Consider the following 27600-nt stretch of genomic DNA (forward strand, 5'->3'; position numbering starts at 1 on the left):
AGGCGGGCCCCGGCCTGCAGGAGCGGCTGCAGGTACTGCCCAGCGCCTCCCCCGGGGGTGGGGGAGACCCGGCGGCGGGGCGGCGGGCCCAACCCCCGCTGTCCGCCTTTCTTTGCAGATGCTGAGGCTGCACCTGCCCGACCCGCCGGCAGACAGCGAGGAGGAGGAGGCGGCGGCGGAGGGCGCCGCGGCTCAGAGCAGTCGCAGCTCCATCCCCATGGACGCAGGTAACGGCATCTCCACGGGGGCCCTCTCGGCTGCCCCGCACGGGGCTCGGCCGCGGTCTCATCCCCTCTCTGTCCCCAGAGCACGTGGAGCTGGTGAAGAGGACGATGGCCAGCGTGAAGCTTCCCACCCTGGGCATCCCGGCCTGGGCCAGCCAGATCTCGGAGGACCAGTGGAAGGACGTGGTGCAGCGCACGCTGCAGGCCCGGCAGAGCCTCAGCGGCCCCAGGCCCGAGTGGAAGTGAGAGCCAAGCTGCGGCACGGGGGTGCTAGCCTCGGCCCTCCCTCAACTGCACAAGGCGATGTGGGTGCTGCTGCCTTGGAGCCAGGCGGTTGCCAGCATCAACCTTCCAGTTTCTCCCACTGACGTCCAACTTCCCTTCCTGCTCCTCTTTCCTGGTTCTGGCTGGTCTGTAAGTTGCTGTGATGTCCATGTGTTGGCTTCCTCTGCCTCTGAGGATCCCAACTGGTTTCCATACCGGAGGGGGGTGGATCTTGGCCAGCTTTGCCCAGATTCCCTTGGGACAAACACTGAATTTGTCCCCATGCTGTTGGTGCTGGAGATGTCCCTCTCCACGCTAAGGCCCCTCCTCCCAGCACAGGGGCTGTGTGTTGAAATATCAGAGGTGGAGCCCAGTGTGTCTTTCCAAGAGATTGGTTTTATTTAGTTCTGTACATACAGGGACATCTGTACAAAATCCAACACTTTCATACTATGTAATGCTCTACTGAAAATAAAGTACACCATATGTACATATGAACTGTAAGCAGCTTAATACTTGTGTCCAGGGGGTGAATGCAGTAGTTAGTTTTGCTTGTTCCCTTGGGAGAAGGGAGCCAGGTGAAGTGGAAGAAGCAGCTCCAGTTCTGTCCATTTGGCTGATGTCGGGAAAGGCATAGGCAGAAATGAGCAGCACTAACACTAGAAATCAAGTGTTGAGTGAGGGGCGGCTGTAGCATGGCAGACGCTGGTCTGCGTATGAGCAGTACATGTGGCGGAGAGGGTGGACACACTCCCCCCTTTCTCACATGGTCCCCTTCTTAGATGTCCAGGACACTGGAATGAATAGGCAGCAAACTAATGGCAATGTGAAGGTACTAAGCCTAAGTTCCCAGACCCAGAACAAGACACACAAAGCTATGAGAACATCGAAGCTGTACAGCACATAGTCATGATGCATTACAGTCCTGCCACGGCACACGGCGTGACCCCAGCAGCATTCCTCTGGCCATGCTGGGGGACTGCCAGCAGAGACAGACCATCTGCAGGACGGTGACAGCCTCTGCGCACCGGAAGTCTGTTCCTTCTGCAGGCAGAACAGCCCGCAGCAGGGAAAGGCAGCCCCTGCCTTGCAGCAAGCAGGCTCAAGTGAGGGCAGATGCATGCTGTAGCACTCTAAAAATGAGGTGTCAGCTTATAACGCAACGCTAAGTGGACAGGTTGAAAAGCCCGTACTGTAACAGGAAGAAACATCCTCCCCAGGCCAAGCCCTGCTGTGGGTGGTGCGTGGCAGTCCTCGTCTCCGCTGTGCCCTGAGACGCCTGCTGCTCCTGTGCACCATCTGGCATCACCCAGTGCATGTCTACATGCTGTGCCAGGCATGAGGTAATTGATTGGCAGCTGACCATGAACTTGGACTAATGTTCAAAATATGCAATAACCTCCCTGAGGTGTTTCATAAGTCTCCTGATAAACTGGCCCATTGCATGAAGCAGAGGGGAGGTGGGGTCCTGTGTGACTGTAGGTGATCTTGCACATAACTCATGCTTGCCAGCTGCTCCTAAGAGATGGTGGCATGCCTAATGAGGGCTGAACTGAAAGACAGCTGAACAGGGCAGGGGGAACAGGATACACACAGAAGAAACAGCTTAGTGTGGGTTGGAGGAAAGATGTGCTGCACACCAGCAATAAGATTAGAGGGGATGAACCTCTGATCTGGGAATGGTTTACTGGTGAGGACAAGCAGATACATCAGGACCTTCTGCAACATCCCATGATGCTGCAAAGCAGCATCAGAGTAGCACTGACCCCATAAGCTCCCTGCACTACTGCAGACCCACTTAAGCTTATGTGTCAAGAAAGCAAGCGCAGCAGGTAAAAAGCAAGGAAGACTCCCTCTTCTGTCACGAGCCAGCCTCTCTGAGATGGCACCTTGGCCTGGCACTGAATCTGCACCACAAAAGGCAGGGGAGAGAACTGGACCCTAGTAGCACCCAAGTGCTGTGCAATCCCCCACACTATCAGCAAGTGCGATCTAAATGCTAAATTAGCAAAAGTCTGTGATGCACCATAGGATAACTAACAAGGGCCTCAGGCCACAGCAGGTGCCAAAGTAACAGGGCGACGTGAACTTTACAGAAGCAATTCAGCAGTAGCACCTAGCCATTGATCATAAAGAGGAGACAACTGAACACTCAAGAAACTCAGCCTGGCCCCATAACGCGTATCCATTGCTTCCAGTTTGCAGAAATTACTTTAGAAGCACAAGCTTCCTAGAAACCCTGGCCACTGCAGAGCTAAGGATGGGATACAGTGACAAAGGGAGAGCTGCAGGAGTATTTTAATTGAGCAGGTAGAGGAAGAAAGCAGAAGTCAGTGGCTGACACCTGCTACAAAGCGGGAAGTTAATTCTGGGCCCACGATTAATCCAAGACACCAGGATGGAGACGAGTCAGCACGGACCAACACAAACAGCTGAAGGAATTCACTTTCCCACACGAGAGCTTCTAAGGATGCTCTAAAGGGAGGGCTGCAATAGTACGTAGTGCTTGCACCCAGATTTACTGGGGGTGGTGAAGCACTGAACCCCCACTCCACTGACAGGGGAACAGAACAAGGGACTTGAAGCAAAAGAAAGGTGGAAGTGAACATCTCCTCCGCTGTATGTGAGACTCTCCAGCTGCAGAGCTGCACCCCAAGGCAGGGCAGAGAGGCAGAAGAGCCCCCCCCCAACTCTGCTGCACACTCCTGCCCCGAGCTCAGCCTGACCTCTGACCACTGCAGGGCTTGGCTGCACAAGCAGCACAGGGGCAGGCATGGTGGAGATGGGCACTTGGGGCTTGTAGCAGCATGCTGAGCCACGCACCGCAGCCTCTGGCCAACACAGAGCCTGTGTTGCAGGGCAGCAAGGCTCTGCCCCCCAGGCAACGCCAGAACCAGGCAGCAGCTGTAAATGAAGTGACTCCTGCCTGGGCTGATACAATCACAGGTCAGGCAGGCTCCCTTTATGCACGCACACCCAAGGTGGAGAAGCAGGAGGAAGGAGGAAAAGGAGGAGGACACGACGGTGGTGAGATACAAGTTATAACGTAAAACCAGATCTACCCTGGAGGGATGTGGATGGAGTGGAGGACAGGCACAGCTCACCATGTTCATTCCTTATTTATACATGAGAACCAAGTGCATTTCCATGACCCCTGGGGGAAAGGGATGGGGCAGAGCTTCCCGGGCCAGCTCCTGAGCCCGTCAGAGAGCCTCCTGGCTTGAGGTGAGAAACTCTTCTGCTCTCTTGTGGGCCTCCAGGGCTTTTATAGTGTAGACGTCCTGAGGAAGCTCAGATTTCCGGCGCAGCAAAACTTTCTCTTTCTTAATGTCTTTCAGCATCTACAGACAAACCAAAGCAGTCAGGGATCAGTAGCAAACCCCTTCATCCCTCGAGCCTCCCCATTCTCTGACTCCAACTGCTCTAGGATATGCTGGATGACACCGCAGCATGCTGCGGAACAGGCTGAGAGCCAAACACAGACCAAAATGACACAGAAAAGTCCCACTTGCACTTTTTCCAGAGTGGGAAGTTTAGATAAACTCCACTCTTCAGACTACAGGTTGATCTCTAATGATCAGGGGTGAAAGTAGGGGCATTTACCCTAGAACACTTGGAAAGAGCCAGTTCTAGCTGCTGTACCCTGGGCTGACTATGCTGATGTCTTGGCTGGTCTGAGAGTAATTATGGAAGGACCCATCACCTGCACAGCCTCTGTCTCCACTGTTTTCTTCAGTAGCTGTATATCCTCTGCAGTTGGAGTCTCCGTTTCCATACAGCAGACAGGAGGCAATGGTGGAGGTGCATAATACATGGGGTACTGTAGACAACAGAGACATCTGGAGAGTCAGCATGCCATCCAACACCAAGCCTCTCCCCCAGCATCCTGACACAGCATGTTGTACTTCTTCCAGTGCTCTCTCTGGCAACCGCTAAGATAGCAGTAGGTACACAGACAGGAAAGGAACGTCTTCTCCTACCCATTCCTACCGGCATCCCCTGAGCCACAGCACATGGCATGTGAAGCCACAGCTGAGAGAAGAGTCCATAAACATGTACATGCTCTCTATAAGGCATTACTTAGAGGTCAGTGCTACAGGGGGCCAGGCTGGTAAAATGCTGACAGCATTCCCAAGACACTGGGTTTTGGGAGGGACAGACCACTGCTGAAGCTGTTTGCACAGAACTCAGATCAGGTGCTAGAGCCTGCTTTCATGAGCTAAGGAAGCAGGTCAAGACTCCCAGCACATTCTTGTCTCATTCATCCTAGTTCCTGCTGTTACTCACCTGGGGGTTCAGTCGGGCCAGCTCTTCTATTTTCTGCCACATTTCTTCTCGTTCCTTCATCCTGAACCTTCCCCTGCAGAGAGAGAGAGAGAGAGAGAGCGAGAGAGAGCACGAAAGTGTGAACACCTAGGGAAAGTGCAGCTTTTTCTCACAGGAAGACAAAAGCAAGAGACAGCAGAAAAGTGCAGGTGAGGGGAAGAGCTGCTCTGTCCTTCAGAGAGCACTATCTACAGGTGAGATGTGGCAAGAAGAGAGGACACACTGCAGCTAGCAAGGGGTAGGTAGGCACACTTCTCGCTCACCTCAGAGCACAGGGTGGCAGCAGTGAGCCGCACGGGTACGTTTTCCTGGCTTTGTGCAGGGAGTGGACCAGAGCAATTGGTTTCTGGAGTAAAGCAATGACACCAGTTTAGATGTCAAACACACATTTTCCTGGTGTGCCGATGCAGAGGGACAAACTGCCATTTCCAGTAGAGCTGGGGCTCAACTGCCCGCAGTTCCCTCTCTCTCTCTGGCCATAACACACTAGAGAGCTGCCCAAACCCCCAGGCACAGCTCTTGAATTTGGCACAGATTTTGGCACAAAACTTAAGTGACCGTTCCACTGGGCCACCCGTAAATCCCAGGGTAGTGAACGTTCCCTGCAAACAGAAGTGAGCACCCACCACTCCTTGTTATTCTCTTCTACATTTCAAACATCTGCACTAAAATTTCTGCTTTATTTCTGATTTTAACTATCCGGCTTTCATCATAGCTACTGGTCTCTTTAGTGCCTTGTCTATCCATGCTAAGGAAGTTCTTATACTCTGTAATCACCTCACACTCTTGAAATATATGTAAGAAAGGAGGCTAAAAATGAGAATAATGGAGTAGTCAAGCATTCAAGCAGCAGACTACTCCATCAGAGAACATAGGGTCAAAAAAAGTCACCCAAAAAACTAAACCCCAAATACATAACCCACATCTCATTTTTTGACAGAACTTCACAGAGATCTCTGCAGGGGACTGTGACCAGGAGTTAGCACTAACCTTCCCTAACTCTTTCCTGTCTCAACCCAAGTTTCTCCAGAACCCTTTTTAATGTCTGGTAAACAGAAACATACATATTACTACAATCTTGCCATTGGAAACGTAGACCAGTATGTCTGTCCACAAAGACCCTCACGTTGTGAAGGCCACTGCCTCTCCAAAGCAATGTCTACTGCCAAGCCATGTAAGGGTGTAACAAAGCTCATTTTGTTTGGCTGGACTAGATCACATTACTGGCCTGGTACACAGTGAGCCAAGGGCACTCAAGCAGTCATTCAGCTCCATGCATCTGTAGCACCAGTTCTTTCCTTTCAGATCAGCAAAGCAGTCTGAACAGCATCAGGGAAGCCATCCACTCCTCATCACACTTCAAGGCCCATCAGTTTACCTGTCGTGCTCAGCTGATAGTGCAAAAGACCACCTTACAAAGAGAATACCTGGTCTGACTAAGAGCAGTGCTTCTAAAAATCTGAAAAGCTTTACACCTGTGATCACTCTTTTCAGCCAAACAAGTATTTTCAAATAATTAAAGTTTTGTCTTTGTTTTGATGTCTCATTGACTGTAGTATTATAGCTGTCCAACATGCCGCTATAGGGGAAGCTTCTCCCAATCTCATCAATCAGCCTGGCCTTACCTCCTACACTAAGACATTTTCACTGCAGTTTATCGGAAAGTGTCACTCATCCATGTGAGTCTTTGGAGAATCCTACCTTTTTAAACCGCAATGCCTCACAGGATAGTGCTACCTCCTGCCCTGCTTTCTAGGTGATGTGCACCTCATCAGGTCCCTTCATTCCTGACCCCATTATTAGCAGTATGAGAAAGCCACTGGCAGGACATCTGGAAAAGAACAGAGGTATCTTCTTCCCACTGCTGTGGCCTACACAGGAGGAGGCAAGGTAGCTGCTACCAGAGAGGCGCCAGGGTGGCATCAGGGCATGCTGACACCATGATTCTTGAAAGGTAGTGTTCAAGGCCCTTGCACTTTTACAGAAGAGCACATTCAGAAGAAGACACTATCTGTCCCAGCTTCCCCACTGTTTTCTGCAGGGTTCTGGTAATTCAAACAGCTTCAAGATGTCTGAGGAGATTAGTCAGGCACAGTCAGTCCACCTGCACTGAACAGTGGAGATCCTCCCCACAAGTCCCAGGGAGAGTCTGTCCCTCCACAACTTAGACTTGGTTGCAGCTGCGCAGCCAGGTGTGCAGCAATGACAGGCCTGAGCTGGCATGTCTCTTGTAGGCATGGTAACTAATTAAAAGCATGGCTAAGCCCTTTCTGAGAAAGTCTCTCAACATCTGGTTGCAGCCTAATTGTGTACCTACAAGCTCTCTCCACTGTTCATATTTACTGGCATTGTTTGCACGCGCAGTCCTTCCCACACGTGCTATTTTCTAGTTTATACCACAAGTTCTCTAGCGGCTCATTGGGAAAAGACTTCCCAGGTCTCTCTTCCTTTTTCTATCTATGCTAAAGAAGCTGCAGCATTTTAAACTTGTCACTCTCACTGAATAAGGCTGAGGTCCTGTGGAAAAAGCAAGGCATCACACAGTTATAGGTCAATCCTGCATTACTGTGATTCAGCCAGCATTCCCACAGGCAGCCTTCGGCATGCTGCTTTACTCTGGAGGCACTTGACATCACAGCCTTACAGGTTTTTATTAGGAAGTACTATTTCTACTCAGTTTAAGTCTCTGTGTTTAAAAAGAAAATGGCATTTGACTGCAGTGCCACATCACTGTCCACCAACATACATAGCCTGCAGTCAGCTCTGCCAGGAGGGCAGCAAAAATGAGCTGCATATGCAGCACGTCTAGTCCACTGGAAGGGAGGCAACAGGTCCTGCTGCTCACTAGAAGAGGTCACAGCATTCTGCAGAAAGAAGGGCAGGTAGGGGAAGTGCAGGAATGGCATCACAAACTCTGAGACAGACACTTGAGCTATGCAATGGTCTCATTCCACCAGGCAGACACCACTAAACAACACTTTCTCCTGCCCATGAAATACGCTTTTTCTAACCCCGTTCATTTCAGCAGTGACTTAATTCTATTACGCCCCAGAACATGCAGCCACAGTGTGAAGTACACATGGATTTGCTTATATTTCTTTTGAATATTTTTGATATTTTGAAGACATGGAGGGAAAAGATGACATTTTCACAATGGACTCAAGCAAAGAACTCAGGCATACTGCTCTAGTAAACCCAGTTTCTAATCAATCTTCCCAAGTGCACACTCTATTCCCCACAATTGTCCTACATCCTGTCCAGTCTCAGGCTCCTTGACCAACAAACCCCAATCTCCTCACTTGTCCTCCTCTAGTTTGTTCTCTTTACCTATCTCATTCCTATTATTTGTTGACATTAAGAATAACACTACCACTCCCAGCTCTTCACTGTACCTCTGCCCAAAGTCTCTACCTCTCTTCTACTTCCTTTCCCAGACAAGCTGCTCTTCCCTCCCAGCCTGCTGTCCTACCCCATTCCCTTCTGCCACCTATTTGCCTTTCTAGTTGTTTCACAGCCTGTCCCTACACACCTTTCACAGCATTCTCTCCCAGCTCTAGCATCCCTGCAGAGGGGGGCCTTTTCACACTTCTCAAGCCAGGAACAGCTGTTAAAGCTGTGTTAGAAACAGCAGAGTTCTGTTTTCATGTTTCAGCCGCCTTATTTTCACCCAGAAAAGCCTACTTAGCTGGGCCTCTGTGGCAGGGAAATTCCACTTAGCTATGGAGTTGTATCATGCTCACTGTAGGCAAACTCATCTTAGATTCAGCTGCTAGAAGACATTTTTACATCCCTCCCACCAAGCTTTCAATTGACATTTTACCAAATTTGGTTATCTAGGAGAGCAAAAGGTATATCCTTGATAAAAATCCACAACAAGGTTTTCTGAAGCATAGTTAAGCAGACAGGCACTAGAGAAAAAAAAAAAATCTTAATGGGAGCAGAGAACAGTGCAGCTCTACCCATTCATTTCTTGGACAGCTCTGAGCTGCTTTGTTGACCTTTTCCAGAACAATCCTCCATCAGCCACACACCAATGCTGGGAACCGCCACCCTCAGCAGGTCAGCACGGGTAGAAGCTAAACAGGTAGAAAAAACTGGTGGAAACACCAGGTAGATCTCATAGTAAATGTGCTGTCACTGTGACTTAAAATATATGTGCAGACATTTGTGGGCTTCACAAATGCCCTAGAATGGCAAAACCCAAAATATCTTACTTGTTCCCAATTTAGATGTGAACAAAACCTTAATTTCTCCATATGCAGGTTACCCATCCCCAAGCTCTGATTTACATCTCAACTTTGTTATTTATTACTATTTGACAAAACAAATAAATGTATCCCAGAGTTCCCCACTGCCAGCAAGGGTTAGCCCTGCTCTCCCCACCATCACCCTTGTGGCATCCCTTGCTCATCCAGGAACAAGAAGCACTATTTTATGTCACTAAGCCAGCAGAAAACAGACCCAGCGGAAAAAAAAATTCCCTTCTAGCTTACTGAACTGACTCAGCTCATCAAGGCAAGCCATAAAGCACCAAAACCTGCACAAAGGAAGCAGAAAAAGCAGAGTTTTTTCCTCTTTACAGCATCATGGCACAAATAATTCCTGACCTCAGATTTTATCTCCACCAACTGCTCTTTGAAATTCCAGGTATTATTACATCTTTATTACTGGAAAATTGAAAGCATCCTGTGGCATGAAAGAGGTATTATGCCCACTGCAGCAAAGCTGTTCAGAAAAGTCTTTCTAAAGCAGCAGGATTCCACTGGTATCACTAAGACATACACAATCTGGTAAATATTTCCAAGGCAGAGCATAAGTGTCTCTACAAAGCAGAGTATTCTCTACATTGCAATTTATTTCCTCATGACCTAGCAAACTCTGTCGCTCTCTTCCAAGCTATCTGCTTCAGCAGAACTGAAAAGATTTTTATCAGGGCACACATTTTAACTCTTCTCATCCCTACACAGAGTTATTGCTGAGGAATCCTACTTTTTGACAAAATGATTTGCATCACCTTTCCACTTTCCCTCTCCCTACTGGCATCTGCCATCTATTACTGTACCCCAAGAAGAATCCAGGATGAGCTCAAGTTACTTGGCAAGAACCTCTTACTCACTTCTGCTTCTCTGCCTTATATTGCTGCGTGCAGTCATCAAAAAGCTTTTGGTTCATCTCCATGAAGAGCTTCAGTGCATTGTAGATCAGCCCATGGATTGTCCTGCAAAGAAATGAGGAAAGGAGAACAAGTCATGATGGTATCCTTCAGGTTCTCAGCCCTGAGTTAGCACCAGCAGCACAGACAAGACCTAAAAGCAGCAGCAACTCAAATACTACAGCAGTGTGACAAAAAACAGTCCCAGATTGTAGCATGGGAAAACCCCCTCCACAAACACAGCAGAGACTATTGCACAGGGAGAAAGAGACAGAGAAGACAACAACCATCTGGGACAGGTTTGCTCTACTGTGGTCAGACTAATGAGTGCAAAAGTATGCATTCGTGCATTTATTTCTTGTGGTTAAAAACTGGAAAGGAAGGATGCTAGGGATCTGCTCAGGGCTGTTCTCAAGGGGGCTTTACCTAATTTAGCTTTAGTGTCTCCCACAGTTCACCCTACATATTCACAATGACTTTTTTTGGGCTGTCCAGCATTCAGTCATAAGCTTTGTGACTGAGCTGCCCAAAACACAGGCATTCAGCAGCTTTGTAGAGATGGGAATCAGCAAAAAGAATACCACAGAAGAAAGCTGACTTTATGTGTCAGCAACTTATGGATAGGTTGCACTGTATGTGAGCTCTCTCTGCAGCAAGGACTCTCCTGGGGAATAAAAACAAGTATTGAAACTGTCTCTGAAATACCTGCCCCAGAGGCAAAAGACAAAAGACTCAGTAGATTGAGCTCTGTGCCTTGCCAGCTCTACAGAGGGAATAAGGAAGAGAGCTACAGCCCTGCTGGACTTAAGTAGGCTGTCTGACAAAATGTTGTAGAGGAGCTATGGGAAGGAAGAGACGAATCTGAGGTACTCAACCTGCCCTGAGAAGATGTGGCTAGTGCTAAAACAAAGACAAGGAAAAATAAGAGGAAAACACCTTCAGAACTTCTTCTGTCATACCACTGGGAAGGAGACAAGAAGACAGAAATCAGAATCATGAATCCTGACTGGTGCAAGAAGGAAACAGAACTGGTGAAGGGTTTCAGACAAGAACATAATGTCCTTTTCTGAACTCTGATCAGGAGGGACAGTAACCCTGAGTGACAGTGTGTCTGTGCACATCTGCACACACATGTGTGTGTGCATGCATGTATGTGCCCATGCATTTGCCTGTTGGTGCACATGTGTGTGCGTCTGGGTGTTTGTGTGCATTCATGTCTGCATGTCTGCGTCTACCTCAGTCTTTAGAGCACCCCTGACTGGTGGCTCAAGTTCGTGTTTCCTGATAAAACAAAGAAAAGGAAGCAGTCAAACAGCAGACCAGTGGGGAGCTCTCTGCAAACAAGTTCCACCTCACAACCCTGTCTTTGCTACCACAGTATACTCCTAAACCCTGGATGCGCCCAGACTCCCTAAAATTAGTTATTTTTCTTTTTCACACCCTCTAGAATAGGGGAAGATAACTTTGGTTTTTTGTCTTGTGTTTTTTGCAGGAAGGTTTTAGGATCTTGGCTGTGGACTGAGTATTTTTAGCTAATTCATTAAAAGGAAGTGAGTTTTACAACTTGAATTAACCAGGTAAGGAATAAACTGAAGAAACAGTTGGAAGAAAGGAAGGTAGTTAATGGGAGAACCATAAAACAGACTAGTTTCGAGGAATCAGACACAGTGGACAATAATTTGACATGGGACATCTGCCTGGTTAGTTCTACCTTTTCCATTCTTCCTGTACTCAAGTAGTCAGGCTCTGCACTAGCCAAGGCCTCTGGTCATGGAGAGCATATGGGTGATCATTAGTTAACAAGTGGACAGAAGTCAGCTGGAAAACCTACTGCACACTACCAGTAGCATTACTGATATGCAGGTTATCAAACTTTGGGTAGACCCAGTGGCCCCAAGGCAGGTCACTGCCCGTGCCTAACCCCTTGCAGAAGCAGGCTACTGTGGTCCATGGCACTTTTCCATGCTGATACTACTAACAACTCCTCTGGCTCAGCACCCGGTGTCACTGAGCGCCATGTGTCATTGCACTGCAGGAGCATGCCCCGAGATCTCTAGTAGGTCAAGCAATCCTGCATGCACAGCAAGTGCCAGGGCATGTGAAAAGACCTACTTGTTCCAGTGACTCTTGGAGTTCTTGTAGAGCGCTGGAAACATGATCGGGAGAATTTTGGCTGCGTTATCGCTGATCAGGCTCATGATATATTCGTTGTTCCAATAGTACAGTGCTCGCTCTGCCACCTGGAGTGGGAGAGAAAGCCATCCTTGGAGTAACACCTGTGATGCACAGGGAAACTGCGCAGTGCTGAGACTAGAGCTTGCCACCACCCAGCTGAGGAGCAAATATTTCCCCACAAAGCAGGCAGCAGTGCTGATTTTCACAATCTTCTACTAGGCCATTCATCCTGGCTGCCCAGCCTTCTTTCCCTTAGCTTCTGCCAGACATTTCTCACTTTCCTCATGTTCTTAACCAGGCAAGCCTACCCTCGATACACGGACGACTCCAGCACCTTTTACACAACACCTGAGGACGGTAATGTCATCTACTCCAGGTCCCAGCTCAGACTAGATCCAAGCCTCCTTTGTTTCCTCAGAAATGTCCTCTGTGAAGCTCCATTCCTTTCTGGTCCTACCCACAATATAGTCTCTTTGGGCTTTGGAGCATGCTTGTCATCAGGCTCACAATTCAGCCTCATTTAGTAAGGGTGAAAATATGGAAAATCTTGGGGCAGCCATCCTGCTCTAACAAGACAAACAAGTTTAACAAGTTTCCACATAGTGATAGATTCAACCACAATTCATATTTAACCACAAACCTGGGCAATGCAGATCACCAGGCTAATTTCTACATTTAGTGCTAGCCTGATAATGGCTTAAAAACCTAAGAAGAGAGCCATCCATTCTCAATTTTATATTTCAGATGGAGAACTCACTATGTCCCCTTACAATATCGAAGTGAAACTCACCTCGCGTTCACTTACCTAGCTTTGGTTTCTAGCTATTCGATCTTTTTAAGCCTTTGTCTGCCAGATTAACACACAATTCACTCAAAGAAAACTCTCCCCCACCAAGGTGTTCAGACTTACCAAGAAGTTAACTCCTATTTTTTCTCTCAGACAAGTTGCAGACAGACTGTTCAGCCTGATTGTATGAGACACCTTTGGGGTTAATTTTCTTAGGCTGTAAAGTGTTTGCACCTTCTTCAGGCTTTTCAGTCTTGTTTTTCAGAGTTGGCAGCAGATGAGGGCTGCTATCAAGTACAGAATGCCTCTTCTCCAGCTTTTACCCTACTTTATTCAAGCTCCTTAGTTCCCTATGGTAGCTCCTTTCATGTCCAAAAGTCATGTCACTCCTTTTGTTCCAAATGCCACACCAATAATCCATGTCCAGCTGGTTTCCATCAGGCTCCCCCAGGTCCTTTTAGCAAACAGTGATCTTTTACATACACATGTGACCTAAACTGACCTTATTTTTGGCTTGTAAACTCATGACTTTGTACATCTCTGTACCAAAAGACATACGGAAGCCAATCTGCCTCGCTGTGCAGTCATGCTCACTCTGGGGGAGGGCTATGTTGCTAACACCCCACCCATACCTGGGTCAGCCATGTGTTTCACCAGCAAGCTATTTTCTTCCTGGGCACTCTCTATGGCAACCTAAACCAGTGAGCCAAGAACATATGCTAGGAGCTACTAGCAGGTCCTACCACCCTGGACATTTTAAGACTACCAGTCACAGAGACTGTTTTAGACTGGTACTACAACCAGCTTCCCTTCAGTCGGAACAAGGAAGAAGCAGGCTTTATTGCTTTTTTAGTATACCTCACTCTTTACGACCTACACCAGAATAATAAAAATTACCTTTTCTGCACAGACACTCAATGGATCTCCTATGTGTTTGCTAGCCAAAACGGGATGTGGCAGAGCACCCCTGATCCAGCTCCAGTCTGCTGCAATACATGGTGCTGAATAGCACAGTGCAGCAGGAGGGGCTCCACTGATCTGCTTTGCTTTCTTTGGATGAGCTTGCTCTGTGTTTGTGGTGAGGATTCTCACCACCTCCCACCATGTCACCCCAATACTCACCCTGGTCACACCTCCACGTGCCACTGTCCTAAAGACAAGCCCAAAAGCTATGGAGACACCCTCACATACCAAGTGGGTGACAAGCCAGTGCCCTATACCCTCCCTAAGCTGCAACCCACCTGAAAGTGTGGGCTGGAGACACACTTGGCCAACTGCCTGAACAAGGGCTCCATAACTTTCACAAACTCAGATGGCTCAATCACGTCCAGGATCTCCTCCAGTTCATTTAAAAACATCACCTCCTTGGGACTGTGAGTTTTCGGCCAGAACTTCAGCAAGCCCACAATCACCTGAGTGAGGAGGGTACAGAGACAGCGTTAGAGGCTGAAAGTTAACACCAGCTGTAAAATAAAATTTTAAGAGTCTTCTCACAACAGCAGGGGGCAAGAAGAGACTTTCTCAGAAAGTCACGGTGTGTTACCAGGGAAGAAAGAAGAGAAAAGCCCAAACTCTGCCAAGTTACACACAAGACAGCAGCACTATCCAGGCTGCTATGATTCTGTACTACAAGCACAAAGCTTAGAACCACTTTTTTTTTTTTTTTTTCCCCAAACACTGCTTAACACTGAAGGCTCAAACCAGTGTGGGCAGCAGCTGGCAGATGGTGCATGGAAGATCAACTAATAAATTGGAAATGCTATGGAGAACATCATTAAGGAATCATTATTCAATACACCGCAGAGCTTGAACACTGGGGAGCACCCAATAAATAATGCAATCGACAGATTTGGGACAAGGAGAAGGAAGTACCATTTCACACAAAAGTAACTGGATTACGGAGCTCATTCCTGCAAGACTTTGGAGACTCAAAGAAAGGAGTAGAGAAGTTTATAGAGGCTACACTTAATAGTGATAATTAAATATAACAATGCAGATGCAACTTTTGGATGAGTAAACTATTGCTTAAAAGATACTGGAAGAACATACTAGGGGAATGGCTATATCCCATTTGATTTTATTTATTTATAATATTGCTTTTTTCCCTGCCCATCTGCTTCTAGACATGTTCAAAGGAAAGATCCAAGATCCTTCAGACCTTCTCACTATTGGAGCCATTGGTATGGCATTTACAGAAACACTAACTGTGGACACTGGATTCACACACAACTGGCAGTAGGAGTTGCTCTTTCAAACTGTGTGTACTTCAGCAACCTGATCCTGAAGCCAGCACTCGAGAGGAAGTTCACAGCAGTGGAGGGGTAGTGAGCAATACAACAGCAAGATTAGAAACATCTGAGCGTTATGTTTCCACCAACTCAAGGCTTGAGAAGCCAACAGTTTAGTAGCCTCAGTGTTTGTCATTACTGAGGTCTGCCATTCAGGTAAGAATTAGCTTCAGTGATTTAGATGTAATTTCTCCTACAGCTAAGGTGGTGTGAGGTGTGTTAACTCTGCCTTTGCTATTACTAAGCACGTCTAAGACCTTGCTCACCTGGCAGTCATTCAGACTGCTGCTAAGGCAAGAACTACTATGTCAAGCCTTGCTGAACAAGCTTCTGGGAGGCCCACTCTAAGCGAGTGTGGACCTAGCAAGTGACCTGACCTCCTTCCAGTACTGGTGGCACCATCTCTTAGTGCATTCAGAGCCTTGCTGATTCACAAGGCCTGTAATTCTTCAAGACTTCAACAACCCCCGTCATCTCAGGAGTCTGTTCAAAACCTTCACAAGCAGGATGCTTCAACAGGACACAACCTGTGGCAATATGGCCTTGGTATGTCTAGTTGAGACCCAATGCGACACTCACTGAAGTAAATTAAATTACTTTTTAATTAATGAAAGAATCCCACTGCTTTTCACTAGCACCAAACCAGACCTGGGTCTCTTATCCAGAGGCCACTAACCCCTTACCCGGCAAGCAATGACAAGTTTTAGAGCTTTGCTATTTGAATAAGCTATAAAATGAATCCTGGAAATATTGACAGATTTCTATTTATCTCTTCTCCCTCACTGTACAGTAAGTGCTTTGGCAGGAGGAGGTTGGGCTGGATGTCAGCCACAGGAAGTATTCAGTATGATCAGGAAGCTACTTTACGCAGTCTGTTTCAGAGCAGGCTTTTGGGAACACGGGAAACGGAGGACCCAAATTTAAAGGAAAAGCTGGGAGATCTGCTTTAGTATTGCTGGTGTCATAGCTGAGGAGCCAGAAACTGACAACAGCTGACCAGCTTCCACCGAGCACAGTCAGGCTCACCACGAATGCACGCATTTCAGCCAGAGAACAGAACGACCTCAGCTAGCGTTACTCATTAAAATGCTCACACTTTCTGGGGCTCCCTGCTACAGTGACACAAGCACACGTTCTTTGGCCATCTGCTGTTTTGAGGCTGTGCAGCTCAGCTCTGTAGAAGACATTTCCTGGCCTGCAGTGGGTGGAGAAACACTTGTCTCCTGCTTGCACCCTCTGCCAAGCCAGCATATAGCCTGGTTAACACTGCAGGTCTGCAGAGCCAGTAATTGGAATATGTAAGATACCATCTACACTGCTCAAACATTTTAGAATCTGCTGTTTCCCAGCAATACATCCTAATGGCAAATGTATCTACATGACAACACCATGGAGGTAGCAAACTGATGCTAGAGCAGGAAGGAGAATACTTTCATCAGGGAACAGGGGCTTGCCTAAGTAGACGTTTGGGTCCCACGTTCCTAACCTCATCCCTACAGTTTTTCAGCCAACTCCAGCAGTCTGGAGTGAACTCTTACTATTTGAGTGCCCCCCCCCCTCCTCCCCCAGCTTATGCTGGTTCCATCAGATATTAGATGGCCATGTGTTTTGTCTCTGCAGCATCTGTCACTAGCTGAAAGCTCTGCCCTGAAAGGACAGCTTGTATAGTTTTCCTTCTGCTACATCAAGATCTGAAGCACAAAGAAAGACTATAGCCCACTTTCCGGAAGCTTTCAGGAGAGAACGCTAAAGGCTAGCACATGAGCAGTATGGCCCTTTCTCCCCACAGGATACCAGGCAAACCCAGTAAACAATCCAGTTGACTCCCAGCCTCTTTAGCCTTTTTTCACCCTTGATGTACTCTTGAGGAAGCCATGAAGCTTTTTGGGACTTGACTGACACGCAAAGGTTAAGCAAGGTTACTCACCGGCTCTGTCAAGCTGCTGTCTTTCTCCAAGAACTGTACAACACAGTATGCCAACTGTAGGAGAAAAAAACATGGCAAGATTAGAGCTTCCCCAAGTGTACCTTAGAATAAAGTGCCACCACCACCCTAGTCTGGAAGTCACATTATGCCCTCCATAACATGTATGATGAGCAGCTAGTTGCAGCTCCAAATGAATCCAGTTCTTCTGATGGCAAGTGAAAGCTCTAAGACCATGCAGGCAGGGTCTGAGCTCAGGGACATTTGTGCAGCATCAAGGATAAAACCTCAGCCACCTAGGGCAGCCCACAGCTAATACATTTAAATGAAAGCACAGCTGCACACATGGGAAGGAATAAACCCAGCTATCACAAAGCCCTGCCCCTAAAAACAAGGCTGGGAGAACAGACATCACTGCTTAGTACCCATACTTTTTCACTTCCTAGCCCAAGTCCTGATCTTCTCTACTCTTCTATTATGTATTCTGAATTGCAAGAAATTAATCTCTGTACTGCCTAGCACACTGATTTCTCTGCCTGTCTCAGCAGTTGACACACCACACACAGAGGGTGACGACTGCAGCTCTCTGGTTTCAGCAGGTCCCCAATATTTCACGAACTTCCAGCACAGAAAGGCAAAGCAGGCCATAGCACTAAGTCACCAGGAAATGGCAGGATACCCTCCTATCAGGCAGTGTCAAAAAGCACACATGTATATATACAGGCCCAGGCACTGCAAGGCTGGGACAAACCATTGCAGTCAGGGACTAGGGTGCAGCCCAAAACATCTCACAGCAAGAACTTTGTACAACACAGTAATGCAGCCCAGTGAATAGCTATAAGCAAACCTAGACAATGGTTTCTGCATGAACCACATTCTGCCCTGGGAACTTGAAGCACTTCTCACCTGTGGGTGGTAGACACTGAGAGACTTCACCTTGTGCAGTGGTAACAAGACTCTAATGAGGAACATCTTGTGCTCTTCCTTCAGAGGTAAAGCAAACCCATTGATTATACTGAGAAGAAACAAGAGTCTTGTTAACATCTTTACCCAACAGAAATATAGTATCTCTCACCTCAGAAGAGTCAGTGGCTTGCCCTAGCTTTCATTAGTCACTTGAGAAAGCAACCACCAGAAGTGGTGTGGTTGCTGGGGCCCAACCTGCACACCACGCCTAGTGAGAGTGTTTCCTCAGCAAGCACAGCAGGGAAATGCCTCTGATGGGGCCTGGGCTCTGCTCTGTCCTGTGCCAGACTGAGCCCACGCACACTTAAGCAGAACCTCTGGGGAAGGCCAGCACAGAGGCATCCCAGTCCTTAAGGCATCCCAGTCCTCAAGGCTTGTACTTTACAGAACAGGAGGATGGTGGCATAAGAGAGGACTGCAAACAGAAGGGTTTTAATGGTTGGACTAGATGATCTTCAAGGTCTTTTCCAACCTTGATAATTCTATGATTCTGTGGTAGTTTAAGCCATGGAGAGGATTGCTAAGGCTTCTCAGGGCTGTGAGGAACTCTTTTATTGTCTGCTGAGACAAGACTGTCTGCTGTGACTGGACTCAAACTCAAAAGGAGATGAATCTGGTAGGAGAAGGCTACCACTGCATTTATTGGCAGGCTGGAGAGTACTTGCACTGTGTGCTTCATCAGACTGAGATCCTCTGGAAGAGGTGGCTCCTGCAATAACTGCTGAAGGAAGGCACTGCCCATTCACACCATGCTGACTGGGAGGTCTCACTCAGGCTCTCTGGGATTTCCAAAGGGGCCCTTACCTCCCCAGGATCTCCAGCAGCTCTGCAATCCCATTGTGATGCTCTGTTTCATAGATGAACCTAAAGAGAAGAAAAGAATGAGAGATCACAGCCAAATGCTGGATACAGTTTGATAAGCAAAAGGAAGGAAAAAAACCTGGAGACGGGGAGTTTCCTAGCAAATAACAGAAATCTAAGACAACTGGGTAAGGTATAAGAGATAGAAGCAAATAAATTCATGGTCCCCAGATCAGCTAAAGTTCGCAGGTCCCAACATTTGCTATGTGTGCTGAAGACAGCACTACCACACCTTCACTGCTTCTAAGCGCAGGTGAATGCTATCCCTACCAAAGTAGCGTGACAAAACTGAGTCACTTAGCTAATCACAGCTAAGGATCAGAGAGAATCACAGCCTAGAACCCCGAAGTTATCTCACTGGATTGTTCCACTCATCACTAGGCCAGTGGCACTAAGAAACATCTCACCTGTAAAATATATTGTTGATCTGCCGCCTCACATATGCTCGCAGACCCAGAAACTTCCCGTAGATCCTGTGCAGAATAGTCTTTAGGAAATCTCGTTCTCTGGGGTCTTCACTGTCAAAGAGATCCAGCAGCTGGGGGGAGAGAAATTTAGTCAGTGTCTGCCTGTCTGGACAAAGCCATCAGAAACACTGGGCACTGCTCCTGCTCAGCAGAAGTGGCGCTTTCAGCTGAGTGATGCCTTCAGCACCCTGAGCACAATGGTGCAGTCTCCTAGTCACAAGCCGGAACCATCAGCACTTCTTTAGTCTTTGGAAGCACAGTGATGGCCTGCACACTCTACAAAGCTGCATGTCCCTGGATTTCCCCTGCAAGGCTTCCAGTGCACCTCTCCAATGAGAGGAGAGTTCCATGGACTACATTTCACACACACTATTTCCCTGCAGAAAATTCTAACTGCTAAAGTTAAAAAGAAAACCCACATCATCAAGCACCTGCTGACAAAGTTGGACTGCTTGCATAACACCTTTACCAAAATCTGCTGCATGTCCTCCATAAAGGTGGTACACAGTGGGAGGGGCAACAATTACTTACGGATAGTACAAACTTCTGGTCAATGTATTTCTTGGCTACGTTTGGTTGAAAGTCAGGTGATTCCAGGAACCGGAGGAAGAACTCATACACCAGCTATGGGAGAGAAGGAGAGATCACTTAGAAATCCCTCCTGTCCTCTCACCAGTGTTTACTTCAGATTTTAAATTTTTTCCTTCTCCTTAAGGACTGCAGGAAAGGATCAAAAGTCTGAATGGGAGCACAGAAAACACAGCAACCTGTGTTTCCTCACCCACAGGGATCAACTCAGCTGCCCTTGCTCTGATGGGCAGGGCGTCAGTGGCACATGACTGCACAAGTCTCCTTGCGATCTCATGACCTCAGGTCCCACCAAACACAACAGCAACCAACTCAGATGAAGACACTAGACCTGGTAAACTCTTCTCCCACCTTCAGCCCACATCTCTACAGAGAATCAAAACCTCCAGAGGCAAAGGCTCAGGCTTCATTGGAAGCCTTTGAGACACACCAAGGAAGAACAGAAAAGCAGAGACATAAAATAGGCCCCAGGAAAACATGTTGTGTCCTCTGCCTCCTGGGGACTGACTCCAGATTGGCTTGGTCCCACTAAACCATGCAAGTTGCATGCTGTGTCCCACTTGGACAACAAAGGGCAGCTTGCTTTAAGAAGGCTGCCAGTGCTAAAACAGCAACTTCTGGTCCTGCTGTCCTCCTAGAGGTACAAGTCCATTCCAGGGCTGACCCTGCCTAGTGCTTCCAAGGGACCACAAGGCCAAACAAGACTGGTGCGTCCCAAAGGTCTGACTGGAGTTGAAAGAGCTATGGGGCCACCCATCCACAGGTAGGGCCCAGCTGCCAAGGACAGCAGCACAGAGAAAACTGAGGTGATGACCAAAAAAACTCAGCACACACTTGCCACAAATCCATGCTGGCTGCTGCTAATTTAGGTCAGCATTCCTAGCATTCATAGCACTCTGGTGCTGAGGACATGACATTTCTATTGACACTCACATCCCTGTGTCAACTGGAGCAGTAAGAAGTGATCAACCACTGCTGCAGAACTGCACTTTACTTCCTCTCCATATTTTCTGCTTCATTCTGCAGTGCCTGGCTCTTGTTCTGTCTTTGCTTGACAACACGTCCCTGTGCAAGTGCTTGGGGAGACCCCCATAAGCTTACCTCTTGACTTCCACTGCCGAGCTCTGCTAAAACATGCTCACTGTTGCTTTCATAACCCTCTTCACCTAGTTTGTCTTAAAGTCTGTTTCCCAGGACTCACAGCTGAATGAAAAGATCCCTCTTCCTCCACTGCAGTTTCCTATCTTTTCTGGTTAAACATTCGCTCCCAGTTAACACAACTGAGTTATATCCAGCATACAGGAGACACATCAGCAGGTGCCAGCACAGGCTTTGCTTTGGCACCACACAGTCCTCTTCCTCCACGTGCTTCCCAGGGAGCTGGGCAAGGAGAGGAGTGCTGAAGCAGACAGAGGTGCTGTCTCCGATGCTGCTGAAGCCCAGAGGATGAGGGCTCTTGAGCCTCTGGGAGGGACATTAACACTGCTGGGAATTGCTTCTTACATAGGCAATACGGCACAACTCTTACTCCCAGTAAAGTCTTCACTCCCAACCTACCTCAGGGCCACGTGGAACCATCTGCGGGTGAGTACTGCACACAGCCATATAGTCTGCTCCCAGGGAACCCCTGCTTGCCTACAAGCCACCTCTGACCCACGGATGGCAAGCCCAGTCTCTCCCCATCCCCATACCAGCAAACCTTGCACGCTGGGGAAGCAGTCAGTGGCAGGGCTGGCAGGCTCCAGCACTACATGGACTTCCTGGAGATAAAATTCACTGGATCTATATCCTCCCCCTCCTCCTCACCTGAAGGTGTGGCCAAGCAGCCTCTAATGTAGGCTCATCTTCCTCAGGGTCAAACTCCGCGCCTGTGGGATTGGATGATGGAGGGAGTGTCCGGAAGAGGTTCACTGAAAACTGATGTGAGTGAAAAGGTGTATGAATTACATCCCTGCTCCTCACGATAGCCCTCCCCATAGCAAATCCTTCACTGGATCACACTGATTTGACACAGCTGTGCCCACAAACAGATGCCTCTCTAGAGACTGTAGGGTTACTAGCTGCGTATGAAACCCACAAGTGCAGTCTGTGCCAGAGATAAGACCTTCCACCTCTCCCTACACTAGGCACTTGTCACTGTCCCCACCTTACCCTCTTTCTGAGGGTGGACAGGTAATAAGGAATGGGTAGGACTGGGGCTGAAATCCTAACAAATCCCTATCCCCTCCATGCTTCTGAAGAGTCCCTATTTCTTTGGCATACAATCATGTACTGGTCCCATGCCCTACCATGATAACAGCTTCAGGATAGATGGCCTCAGTGACAACATCACGGTTGTGTGTGATGTATTCCACCATCTCGTTGAGACCTGCTCGCTTCACCTCCTTGAACTTCAGGTCACTGAGGGGGTCAGAGATGAAGTCAAAAAGCACACAGCACTGCCGCAGCTTCTGGATGAAAAGCTCTTCTCGTTCATGTGGAGGAGCATCTGTCAGAGAAAGCAGAGGCGTCTGTCCTCGGAGACAGGCAGAACATCTTCCTGGTTTGCCCAAGTACCAGTGTGGTTTGCTCCCTGTCCTGCACTCCCCTTTCTCCATCACAGTCCCCCATGAGCTGGTGGGTGAAGAGGAAGAGGTAGTGTTATCCCTGCTATGGAGATGGGACAGTGAAGGCAGAGGGATTGCAAGGCCTCTGGAGGAACTATCCCATAAGGGCAACTTCAAACATGGTGGTGGTTTTTGATCTCATAAGCACTGATCCCTTCCTAGTGCAAGATATACTGGAAAAGGAACTCTCTTAACTAGCTCCCATCACAGACCAGCTGCAAAGGAAGCTGGGCAGAGCACACTGTAGGCTAACCCTCCTCCCACAGAGCAGCCCAAAAGAGGGGGCAAGCCCTGTATTAACAGCATTCTCTTTTTGATATGTTGCCACTGGAAACTATGCACTGTTGAGGCCAATCAAGCAAACTTACCACTTGCTTGAAGAATGGCTGCTGAGCTGCAGGGCAGTTATCCTTCCTAAAAGGACTGCCTGTTTCTGTGAGCAATGTCAGTAATGGCTCTGGCTGAGTGACTGCTAAAAATGCTTTCGCCTTGTCCGCACTTAAGTCATGTTTAATTGTACCATTATGCGGACTAACTGCTAATGCTGGGTAATTGCCCTAATGTGGATAAGTTTGATAGTACTACCATAATTTTCAACGGAAACACAAGGAGGAGGAGGAGGAGGAGGAGGAGGCCTGGTTCTTTGCCAGGAAGAGGTGGCTGTAGGTACCAAGAGCAGTCTGCACCAAGGTCTGTGCACTTCACCACCTTTCTGCACAACCTGCTGAAGAATCTGAGAAAATTCTAAGTACATATAAGCATGAGAGTTTAAATCACTTCAAATACGAAGGTAAGTAGTGAAGTTTGCATTGAATACCTTCCTTTTCTTTTAGACTATCCATCAATTCTCAACCTGCTGCCAAGTAAAGCACCTTTCCCAGAGCCATCCCTGCTGCAGTGCCCACAGAAGGTTAGCACGACACTGCCAGGGCTGCTCTGAGAAGTGCCCTCACACCACCACACTCTGCCTGGAAAATGCACTTGTCATGCAGGTCACCCTCACCCCAGAGCTTCTTTACCTTTAAGGGCTGGGAGCTTTTGCAGTTCCCGGTTTTTGCTCAGATTGAAGCGAGAAGAGCTGTGCCGGCGCTCCTTCTTCACGATCTGGGGTCCCCCTGAGTACTTAATCTTATTCAGCTGAGTTGGTGGGGGAGCACTGTTACTGGGTCGCTTATTTGCAGTTGTCTGCTGCTGCTGTGGCTGCTGTTGAGGCTGTGGCACCTGATGAGGGAGGAGAGTAAAACAACTTGTAAGATTTACCTACAAGCCTCACAAACAACCAGATACTGTTAGCATCTTCTTGAACTGAAGAAACCAGGCACGTTTTTCACTGTCACACTTGCAGTTCAGTGCATCTCACCCGCTCCTGAAGGCCTCTAAACCCATTAGTTGCATTTGCAGTATACCTGCAAAGCGAACATCAGTTTTACTCATATCTGCGAGGTACTGCAAAGACACCAGAGGCTCTCAGCATAGCGGGTGCTAGGGATATGGAAAGCAAAGCCATGCCTTGCAACAAGTTACATGAGTTTGCTGACAGAAAAAAGCAGAAATAAGAACTTTCTGTAGTCCAAATAAAAACCTCAGTGTGCCACTGCCTCCAATTACAGCACTCTGTACAACGCAGCAAGCAAGTTTTGAAAACTAGCAAGTTGCTTCCTCAACTTTGTGCAGGGAACCACCTGTGAAAAAGCAAAGCAGTGTGTAATAAAGGCAAGGCATGATGGCCCTGGAAAGGCAATAGTGAAGACCACTAAAATCATTGCTGCATCCATAGACCAAAAGCTGCTAGTCTACAAACCACATAGACCATACCCAAACCTTAGGTCCCAGGTTGTGGCTTTCCCAAACCCATCCTGGCTATTCCCTTCAACTCCACCTTGTCTCAGCCTCACTGCTGTCTGGGCTTCTCCTGTCAATTTGCTTTTTCCACATCACCCATTTTAGCCACACAAACTCTTTGCTTGCACCTTCTTCCAGCAGACATCCCCTCCACCTCATGCTTGTTAAACAGCACTTACAGAGGCACTTTCTTATTTTTAGCAGGTGACCAGAAACTCAAGCCAGTATTAGCTCAGCTCAGCTCTGCTCTGCTCTGACTTTGCTGAAGTTCTGCTAGTTCAAGTCCCACTCGGGGCTCAATAACTGACCCTTTAACACCATGCTGACCCAACTCACGGAAAACTGAACATGGAAGAGAGCAATATCTCACCAGCAAGCCTATGGCAGAGGGCTCAGCTGGAGACAGAACTCAGCCTACTCTGGCTCTGTTGCCTCAGACCAGCCACACTCCCTTCCTCAGCTCTGTCACCTCCTTTCTGCTGGTACATGAAGCCACAGAGCTGCAGGGTGAACCTGTTTAGGAGACAACAGGGACAGTGCAATGGATAGCAAGCAGAGGTGGGTGTGTGAAACCTTTGGACCTTACCCCCTCCTTCCACCATAAACTCCCAGCTGCCACATAGAGCACAGCAGTACAAACACACCTCCCCAGAACACTGACCAGCAGGATTTTGAAGGAAAGCACCAGCAGTGCAGAAGCTCATCAGAGCTCTCCTCCAAATGAGATACGGCCAGTCTCTTCCTGTGAGGAGCAGCTGAGCTGCAGCTTACTCTGCACAGTCCTTAACCTGAACAGCGTCCTAATGGTTTCCAAAGAGGTGCAGCACAGCACCACAGTACAAGAGCAAGTTACTACACCTGCAGCATGTGGGGAGGCAGCAAGGTAGGTAATAGGGAAAGCTGCCTAGAGACACTACTCCACAGATCCTAAGTGCAAAGACACACTGTGAAAAATGGTGCCCAGCACAAAACACCAGTTGTTTTGTCAAGCCATTACTTTGAATCAGAAATCAGAAATATTTTGGTTCTGGTCTGGCTCTGCTTGAAGGAAAACTTAAGTGCTTCTGTTTCAAGCTCAGCCCCAAGACATGGTAGGGCCAGACAAGATTTGAACACTTTTCAGTTTAAATTTGATCTGATTCCTTTCATGGAGCAGTACTGTCCCATGATGAGAGGAGGGAGCAAGATGAGCTTGTGATGAAAACAGCTCTGTCTGTCAGACAAAGCAGGCCCAGACTACAAATTAGAGGCAATGTATCCTGAAAAGCGGTCTCTCTTTAGTTAAGTCAGGCTGAATCCTTGCTGGCAGCCTTCCAAGAGTGAGAAGTTAATTCCTCAGCTTGAACATTTGGATATCAAGGCAGCGTGAGCCACTCAAATGTTGTCCAGATGCTTTTGGGAAGGCTAGTCCGCTACTCTGCATCACTCTCCTTCCACAGGGAAGAAGGGAAAAATCTGAATGCTGAGCCACTGCGGAGAAAAGATTATACAGAGAAAAATAAAAGATGCATTGGCAGCCTCACAGGTAACACTGAGAGAAGCGGGACACAGATATTTTCCCAGCTGACAGGACATGCCTGTGCACTCTCCACCCACCCAAAAATGTCATGAGCAAATGTTCTGAGCATGGCTTGTGTAACGCATGCTAACAGGCTGTGGCCACACCGCTTTCATCAGGGGTCTGGAAAAGTCTTTGCTACCAGATTCTACAGCCTTCAACAGCTGGCAGGAAGAGAGACAAAACACAGCTTCAGGTTTAGTTGCTGGTTATTTAAGAAACAGACATATACATGCAAAAATCACACAGCCAAGTTAGCTAGAGAAAATTTGATAATGGAGGAAGTCAGATATACTGTTACACTGCAGTGCTCAGAGGGTTTCAGAATGAATTGCTTCAAGTTGAATACTTGCTTCCAGGAGGTGCTTCCTGTGGCAGGCCTGCTGTCCTTCTGCCTTCAACACCTCCTACCTTGGCCACATGAACCAGAAGAGGCTTGTTTTAAGTTTCCTAACACTTTCTTCTCTGAAGTTTCCAGCCCTGAAAACACAGCAGACTGCTAAAACTGAAAGCTTTTCTCTCAATGCACAGATATCAACCTCATAGACTCTTTCCCCAACATCAGTATCAGCTGGCCACTACACAGCTGCAGGCACACATCTACCTGATCAGCTTCAGCCCCTTGCCGACAGGCAGGGCTCACAGCACCATGGCAAAGCTGGCTGCTTGGGAGACAGTGTTTGCCAGCAGCTGTTATGCTGCACGAGCTGAAGCGACTGGAGAACAGCACAAAGCTGTTCGCCCAAGCATGGTGTGGCAGCCCCACCTTTCCCACTGTGGTGGAGCAGCTACTCGTGCCAAAGGAATAGGCCAGCCCCGATCACAACTGCATTCGAACTCCAATCACAACGTCCCTGGCTTCATAGCACTTCCTCCCCACCGGTTCCCACCACCTCTCCTCCTTGCTAGGAACTTGCCTGCACAAGTCAACAAGCCCCAGGCCCTGGGCTTGCCCTGCCATTTCTCTTCATCCCGGGCTCCCAGGGAGAGACCCTTTTTCCCCAGCCACCCTGAGCTGTGTCAGCTTCTCTTCTGGTCTCCTATCCATGCATGACCCCACCTCTGCAGGCACGCCTACCGCGGCGGGGTGCATAGCCACTTGGAAAGCCCTTCTGCTTTACTGGTCCCTTGAGCATCCCCCGCTTGCTAAGCTTCTCAGCCCAGATCTGCTCTCAGCTCCTCCTCCTCCGATGACTCTTCCCATCCCTCAAGTCAGTACCTGCTCTCTTTGTCTGCTGTTACACAGCTTCCCTATTAAAATCAAGCGCTCTGCCTCAGAAGTAACATCACCACACTGTCTCTGAATAATGAACTCCAGGTACTGCGGTAACAAGCCCCATGGAGATATCTGCAAAACACGTAATACAGCAGCTGAGTGAAAAGGAGCACCCTCTCCCAGAGCTGCAAATCTCATCAGCGAAGGCTCCAAGCTGCCCTTGAGGCTGCAGAGCAACTCCTCTCTTTTACTGCTGCTGCTAATCCCTGTTCCCACTTCCAGGTCATTAACTCTCTTCCCCACCCAGCTGCCTCTCCCTGTCTTTCTGGCCAGGAGAAGTAACTCTTTCTCATCCT

The 27600-nt window shown here is 48.2% G+C and overlaps 2 protein-coding genes across 2 annotated transcripts in view; one reads left to right on the forward strand and one right to left on the reverse strand.

The window, feature by feature from the left end:
- Positions 1-986, forward strand: part of MEA1 (male-enhanced antigen 1) — a 1863-nt gene extending 877 nt beyond the window's left edge. Inside the window, exons 2-4 of the mRNA XM_026844672.1 lie at positions 3-32; positions 119-227; positions 307-986. Coding sequence (XP_026700473.1) covers positions 3-32; positions 119-227; positions 307-470 — 303 coding nt within the window. The 3' untranslated portion in view covers positions 471-986. The remainder of the gene's footprint in view (positions 1-2; positions 33-118; positions 228-306) is intronic.
- Positions 865-27600, reverse strand: part of PPP2R5D (protein phosphatase 2 regulatory subunit B'delta) — a 32908-nt gene continuing 6172 nt past the window's right edge. Inside the window, exons 4-17 of the mRNA XM_026844673.1 lie at positions 23648-23849; positions 22311-22510; positions 21829-21939; positions 19966-20058; positions 19375-19505; positions 18911-18970; positions 18047-18155; positions 17144-17197; positions 14170-14340; positions 12079-12206; positions 9931-10032; positions 4776-4848; positions 4192-4308; positions 865-3829 (exon numbers count right to left, since the gene is read on the reverse strand). Of these exons, the coding sequence (XP_026700474.1) occupies positions 3692-3829; positions 4192-4308; positions 4776-4848; positions 9931-10032; positions 12079-12206; positions 14170-14340; positions 17144-17197; positions 18047-18155; positions 18911-18970; positions 19375-19505; positions 19966-20058; positions 21829-21939; positions 22311-22510; positions 23648-23849 (1689 nt within the window). The 3' untranslated portion in view covers positions 865-3691. The remainder of the gene's footprint in view (positions 3830-4191; positions 4309-4775; positions 4849-9930; positions 10033-12078; positions 12207-14169; positions 14341-17143; positions 17198-18046; positions 18156-18910; positions 18971-19374; positions 19506-19965; positions 20059-21828; positions 21940-22310; positions 22511-23647; positions 23850-27600) is intronic.

This window comes from Athene cunicularia (genome assembly GCF_003259725.1).
Source record: "Athene cunicularia isolate RWA chromosome 3 unlocalized genomic scaffold, athCun1 chr3_part1, whole genome shotgun sequence".
Taxonomy (NCBI): Eukaryota; Metazoa; Chordata; class Aves; order Strigiformes; family Strigidae; genus Athene; species Athene cunicularia.